The sequence below is a fragment of the Alosa alosa genome, chromosome 6, assembly GCF_017589495.1.
Source record: "Alosa alosa isolate M-15738 ecotype Scorff River chromosome 6, AALO_Geno_1.1, whole genome shotgun sequence".
NCBI classification, from domain to species: domain Eukaryota; kingdom Metazoa; phylum Chordata; class Actinopteri; order Clupeiformes; family Clupeidae; genus Alosa; species Alosa alosa.
The window spans coordinates 28,638,127-28,645,321 of record NC_063194.1 but is presented as its reverse complement, the minus strand read 5'-3'; the positions used below and the strand labels follow the sequence as shown (position 1 = coordinate 28,645,321).

General features: G+C 43.0%; 1 protein-coding gene across 1 annotated transcript in view; it reads right to left on the bottom strand.

Annotated features, from left to right (window-relative positions):
- Positions 1-877: 877 nt before the first annotated feature.
- The window catches only part of rab40b (RAB40B, member RAS oncogene family), a 19,253-nt gene continuing 12,935 nt past the window's right edge, over positions 878-7,195 (bottom strand). Inside the window, exons 5-6 of the mRNA XM_048246639.1 lie at positions 5,264-5,486; positions 878-2,559 (exon numbers count right to left, since the gene is read on the bottom strand). Coding sequence (XP_048102596.1) covers positions 2,282-2,559; positions 5,264-5,486 — 501 coding nt within the window. The 3' untranslated portion in view covers positions 878-2,281. The remainder of the gene's footprint in view (positions 2,560-5,263; positions 5,487-7,195) is intronic.

Here is a 7,195-nt window from a genome sequence, read left to right as displayed (position 1 = left end):
ATCTATTGAGCAGTCAGTACTGTAAACAAATAGGAAAGCACAATGTTCAGGGCCATACGATTTATTTACAGTATTGTACAGTATACAGCCTACAATGCACTGTACTACAGTGTCCAATAAAAATCCTCTTTCTTGCCATCCTCCCCTTCCTCCTCGTCCCCCACCTCGCATGTGCACTCGTCCTCTCACATAACCATTCTCATTCCCACCTTTACTGTTTGCTCTCTGAACTGGCTTATATTGGTTTTGTCACATCATTTGAAACAAGTGAAATCAATTTTGAGTGATTGTGTTTAATCAATGACATGTGTATGTCTATTTCTATTTAATTTTTGCCACTTGTGTTTACCAGTATGGATGCATGTGCATTAGAGTGCAGAATGTGTTTTGAGAATGAGAATGTGCAAAGTGAGATCTGCAAATTGTGTTTTATGTGAAATGGTTTAAGGTATTGACAACAGACTGAACAATTAGCTTAAAGCAACTGAGAACTTTCTTCACCAAATGGGTTTTAGTGTTTTAGCAACTGAGAAAAACTGTTATCCAGGCACTGCACTTTTTGAGGTTAAGCTTTTGCCAGAGTGCAGAGCTGAAGCAGGGAAAGGAGGAAATAGTAGACAACATCGCCATCTAGTGGCTACCAGTAATATTACATTTAGCGACACACTTCAGATCGGATCTCGAGGGTCTTTTGAGTAAAATACCTCATTCAGAATTGATTGAATGTGCAATTGTATTTACAATCAATCCATTATCCTGAATTTCTCTGTGATACCCTTGTGTATATAATGTAAGTTCAAATGTTAATTTTACTTTTAAAGTACTTAAATTGACCCTCTCAGCAAGTAACACAAATGAAAAGTACAGGACACAGCTGTGTTTGTTTTTGTGTTTATTCCAAACGGTGGCTCAGGGGGCCATGACTCCCCTTCTCCATACTGCATGAGGACCATAGCATTCTTTGGTGTCTCAATACAAAAGTCAACACATGAATCAACCACTGTGTAGAGAAATCAATGCAGTAAAGTATCAAACCACGCTGGACGGAAATACAGATTACAAAGTGTTGCACTGACCAATACTGAGAGGCCAGCAGCACACACTGGGATAGAAAGGAATCTCTGTGTGATAGACTGAGCTGAGTTGGCCCTATGGCTCTGTAAAAAGCAGACATATTAATCATCCTTAAAAAAGAATTCGTCCAAAATGCAAACTGACACGATTAATGCTTTTCTGAGACTGGGTGTTTCCTGTTATTGGACGACCGTGAAGTGGATCGAGTCCTGTTCCGCATGGTTCCTGGAGCTCACAGCTGCTAAAGTAAGGTTCTAGTAAACACTAAGGTCAGGAGTTAAAGACCCAGCTAGCATAACAATGTACGACCACATCAAACTGCAAGGTGCTTTGGATAAAAGCATCTGCTAAATTAATAAAAATGTGCCGTGTCTCTGGTCTGCAGGATGAGGGTCAGATCCCTCCCGAGGTCAGCCGCCATCTTGGTGAGGTCTTGCCGTGGTGATTGCTGAGTGTCCACATCTGTACGCTACGTTTAAACGGTGCACACGAAACACACAACTACTGCACATCATCACAAAGAACACATCCGCACCTCCATGCCCCTCCCTTCCCTGCCCATCCCCTCGGTCAGTCTAACTCTCTCCAGACACGAAAGGATTCACATTCAGCTACTTCAGCAGCAGCAGGAGTTAATTATACACCTCCAGCAGTCAACGTAACTCCTTCAGCAGTCAATGTAACTCCTCCAGGAGTCAATGTAACTCTTACAGGAATCAATGTAACTCCTCCAGGAGTCAATGTAATTCCTCCAGTAGTCAGTCTTCAAGGAGTCAGTGTAACTCTTTCAGGAGTCAATGTAACTCTTTTAGGAGTCAATGTAACTCTTTTAGGAGTCAGTGTAACTCTTTTAGGAGTCAATGTAACTCTTTCAGGAGTCAGTGTAACTCTTTTAGGAGTCAATGTAACTCCTCCAGGCGCATTCAGCTCGCCATGAGACTCTCTCCAGCCCGGGTCTGTCCGAGCTTCTAAACACCATTCTGAACATGGAGCATTGGAGCGTCTCCACGCCAGGGCACGCCAGCGTCCAGCCCTCTGCCCGGCCACCAGCACCATCAACAGCAGCAACACGGCTGCACAGGTGTTGCCTTCTTTAGGCAGCGGTAGCTCTGGTGCTGAGAGTCTGAGTGTGTGTGTGTGTGTGTATGTGTGTGTGTGTGTGTGTGTGTGTCTGAAGCGAGCGCTCTCCCCCTTCACGTGCCTGTCTCTAGGAGATCTTGCAGCTGGTGCGGGCGCAGGAGTGTGCCACGGCCAGTTGGGGGCGCAATATCTTGTTCTTCTTGGAGGCGCCGGGTCTCTTCTTGGTGCTGGCGGCGGGCAGAAGCGAGTACGAGCGGCCGTGCATCATGCGGGCATTCAGCCCGTTGGCCATGCTGAAGGACTTCAGGTGGCTCTTCAGAGCCAGCGGCAACGGCAGCTTGTCCACCAGGTGCACCGGCGTACAGGACACGATGGAGCGACAACACAGGTCCTGCAGACTCAAGACTGAGAGAGAGAAGGGTAGGGAGATATAGATGGATGGAGAGAGAGGAGAGAAAGAGAGAGAGATGGGAGGGGTATAAGAGAGATATAGATGGAGAGAGAGAAGGGTAGGAAGGGGTATAATAAAGATATAGATGGAGAGAGAGAAGGGTAGGGAGATATGGATGGAGAGAGAGGAGAGAAAGAGAGAGAGATGGGAGGGGTATAAGAGAGATATAGATGGAGAGAGAGAAGGGTAGGAAGGGGTATAATAAAGATATAGATGGAGAGAGAGAAGGAGAGAAAGAGAGAGAGATTAGGGGGGAATAGAAAGGGAGGGGGAAAATGACAGAGAGAGAGAGAGAGAGGGCAAAATAGGGTGATAAGATAAAACAGACAGAGAGTGGAATGGAGGGATGGAATTTGAGAAGTAGAAAGCCAAAACGAGGGAGAGGTTGGGAAGGTAAGACAGGGTCATGGAGAAGAAGAGAGAGGTAGGAAGATGAGAAGGAGTGAGAAACAGAGAGTGAATGGGTGCTTACAACCTCAATCAAGAACATTCCTCGACTGAAAGATTATTTACTTTATGTTGGCAACTGTAATATCCAGACATCAGGAGACAGGAAACAGAAGAGGTGGTATTTTAGTAATAGTACATTATTGTAATGGAACTGTGAGAGCAGGTCTTGGGCTTGTACCCAGGCAACACACATACAAATAGAAACCGTGGTTAGCTGTGTCGCTCTGGATAAAAACATCTGATTTCTGAACATCTGTTCAGAACACAAGAGCAAAAACAGAGAAGAGCTGGTATGTGGGATTTGACATTCCACCACTAGGTGGTGCTGGAAACTGATTAACACAAGCCTGAGAGGACTTGAGCGTACGTGTGCATGCACACACACACACACACACACACACACACACACACACACACACACACACACGTCATGGTGCCCACACTAAAACAAATGCAGAGAAGAGTAATTCCTGCCTCTGTTTAACGTTGTGCCACAGATCAAATCTCTCCTCATGCAGCACATCCACACAGGAATGCTCAACAAATTCAAACAATGAAAGTTGTCTTGATGAGAGAGAGAGGAGAGAGAGAGAGAGAGAGAGAGAGAGGGAGAGAGGGAGAGAAAGAGAGAGCAAATGATAAAATGAGAGTGAGAGAAAGCACTAGTACAATCGAATAAGGATTAGAAACAGTCTGTCTAGTTTGAGAGTCTAGTGTGACATTGTATCTAGTGTAAGAGTGTGTGATATTGTGTGAGGAGTGTGAGAGTGTGTGAGAGTGTGAGGACTTATACTGTGTCTAGTGTGAGAGTGTGTGATATTGTGTCTAGTGAGAGTGTGTGATATTGTGTCTAGTGTGAGAGTGTGTTATATTGTGTGTGGAGTGTGAAAGTGTGTGAGAGTGTGAGGACTTATATTGTGTCTAGTGTGAGAGTGTGTGATATTGTGTCTAGTGTGAGAGTGTGTGATATTGTGTCTGGTGTGATAATGTGTGTGGAGTGTGAGAGTATGAGGACTGATATTGGGTGTGGTGTGAGAGTGTGTGAGAATATGTGATGTGTGTGTGTGTAGTGTGTGGTGTGAGAATGTGTGATATTGTGTGTAGTGAATGTGAAAGTGACTGATATTGAGAAAATCTGAGCTGAGTCTGTGACTATGAGAGAAGCCTGTAAGAGAGTACAGAGTCGCCCCTAGAGTTGCCCCTCACCACAGAGCCCCTGCCCCTAGAGCTGCCCCTCAATTCACCACACAGAGCCAATGTCCCTAGAGTTGCCCCTCAATTCACCACACAGAGCCCATGCCCCTAGAGTTGCCCCTCACCACACCACACAGAGCCCCTGCCCCTAGAGTTGCCCCTCACCACACCACACAGAGCCCCTGCCCCTAGAGTTGCCCCTCACCACACCACACAGAGCCAATGCCCTATAGAGTTGCCCCTCACCACACCACACAGAGCCCCTGCCCCTAGAGTTGCCCCATACCACATCAGATTGAGCTCATGCTACTAGAGTTGTGCCTCACCACATCAGAGAGTGGACTGATGTTGCGAGCAAAACTCGAAAAGGGCTCCGCATATAGGCACTGACGTGAGTGCACCAATACTTTCTCTCCCTTGCCGCACACATCAGCGCCAAAATGTTCAACTGACGAACATTCCATAAACAATGGGTTTTATTGAGCGGTGAATAGAACTGAATCGTAATCTACATGGAGGCAGCGAAAGAATTGGGCAGTGGTGTGCCAGGTTATATTGAAAACGAGTATGCCGCAGTCATGGCGGTATTCTGTCGAGATGAGCTAACTTGTCGAGATGAGCTACCGTAGCGCAAATCAATAGCATTTTTGATGAATATGGTGCTGTTCTGCAAGCTAAATTGTTTCTACGATCAGCACACTATTACTAAATGTTTGATAGAATAATTCCAGGTGGTACATGACAGAACTACGGAACACATATTTCAAAACGGAGAGGTGAAATACACAAACCTGGTAATATTTTTTTTTCTTAGCTTAGCGATTTCGATTGACAGACGTGAACTAGTAAATATTGTACATTGAGGTAGCACAAAATTAAAGTAAATATACTTCTAACAGTCATCGTGAGTTTTCTTTTCCACTGTGCTTGCACTGTAGCATAACTCGACAGGTAGCCTGGGGCCTATTTGCAGAGGCCTAATTAGCGTAAAGAGACAGTCCTATCCAAGCTCACCTTTGCTGGGCCTCCAGAGTCTCTGCATGCCGTGGCGCGTGAGCACAATCCGCGCCAGCTCCGTGAACGACTCCGTGATGTTGAAGTTGCACAGGGGGCTGACCTCGAAGAAGGTCACGCCCAGGCGCTCGGCGTACACCTGAGCGTGCTCCGTGGTCACCTGCCGCTTGTAGGCCAGGTGCAGGCGGTTCCCCACCAGGATCTTGGGCACACCTGGAGCATGCTGGGTAGTGGACACACGTACGCATGCACGCACGCACGCACGCACACACACACAAAGACAGACATGTACACAAAGGAGGAGCTCAGGCTGTTTGCATGTTTACTTGTTTACATTTTCAAAAATATTTACCATAAAAAACAAAGACAAAAGACAAAATGATCAGGCTGTGAAACTTTAGGTGCTTGAAATTAGAGGTCAGTGGTGAGGGAAAGAAACAAATTTTGTCTGGAGCAAGTCACTTGCAGAACATTGATATCATTTTTCAAAACTCAAAACGGTTATCACTTGTAACACAGGCGGTCTAATCTGTTTAAAACATTGCATTGTGCATTCACAAAGAAATCTTGCACTTGCACCATCATTGGTTCAAAAAACAAATTTACTGTGAAATACCATTGAAACATAACTATAGATCACCCACACACAAGCAACCGATGTGTGTCATTGTTCGTACAATTATTACAGTAAATATTGTAGAACAGAATAGGTGATACAGGTTTCATTATGGTACTACATGTACAGTAAATACATCTCTGTAAAAGTACTGCAGTAGTAGAGAGAATACTAGACACAGTGGAATCATTGAACAAAGTTTGTAATATATTGATGCAAAACACTACAGTACAATCACAACATAGGTTTATTTGAATCAAAGCAAAAATAATTAGCTATGAAATAGAAAATAAAAATAAAAAATAAAATAAAATAAAATAAAAGACAGTACTGTAAAACTAATTGGTGACAATGAATCTCGTTACAGTATCTTAAAACTTTCATAATTTGCAGTAAACATGGAAGATTGTCTGTTTCCATACAACTATGCATTAAGAGTAATGCAACAGTTACTTATCATTTTGAGCAGTTATATCAATTGATAGTTAGATCATTGTAAGGAAATGAATAGACACCACTCATTTGAAATGTAATGTGTGAATTGCCTTTTGAAATAGTAGTACTTTGATGTTAAGTTGTGTCATATTGAACAGGTGCTTTTTGTTGAATGAACAAATGATCTAAGTTGTATGTGTATTGTATCCAAGCAATTGAGAAAAGGGTTAGAGTTTTGAAAAAATTGCATTTTGATCATTGGTTGTGAGTTTTGTGTCTAGAGTTGTGAAATATGACATCAAGGTTCTGAAAATGGTAACACAGTGATTTTAAAAAACTATTTTCAGTTATGTATGCATTTCACTGTAGTTTACTGTAAGTGCAGGAGGTGTCAGTAATGTATCTAGATAGATAGATAGATAGATAGATAGATAGATAGATAGACAGATAAATAGATAGATAGATACTTTATTGAATTCAAGTGAGGTGTCAGTAATGTATCTAGATAGATAGATAGATAGATAGATAGATAGACAGATAAATAGATAGATAGATACTTTATTGAATTCAAGTGAGGTTGAAAAATCTCTGTGAGGTTTCAGTAATGTAATGTATGTCTAGAAGTTTCAGTAATGTATGTCTAGAGGTTTCAGTAATGTAATGTATGTCTAGAGGTTTCAGTAATGTATGTCTAGAGGTTTCAGTAATGTATGTCTATGTGGTTTCAGTAATGTATGTCTTTGAGGTTTCAGTAATGTATCTATATGAGTTTCCTGAGGCTCTGTGGGGGATTGCACCACTGATATTGCTGGTGATTTCCTCTTTCCACATACTTCACTTCTGAGTACTGAGCACAGTTCACTTTTCTCAGAATTTCACAA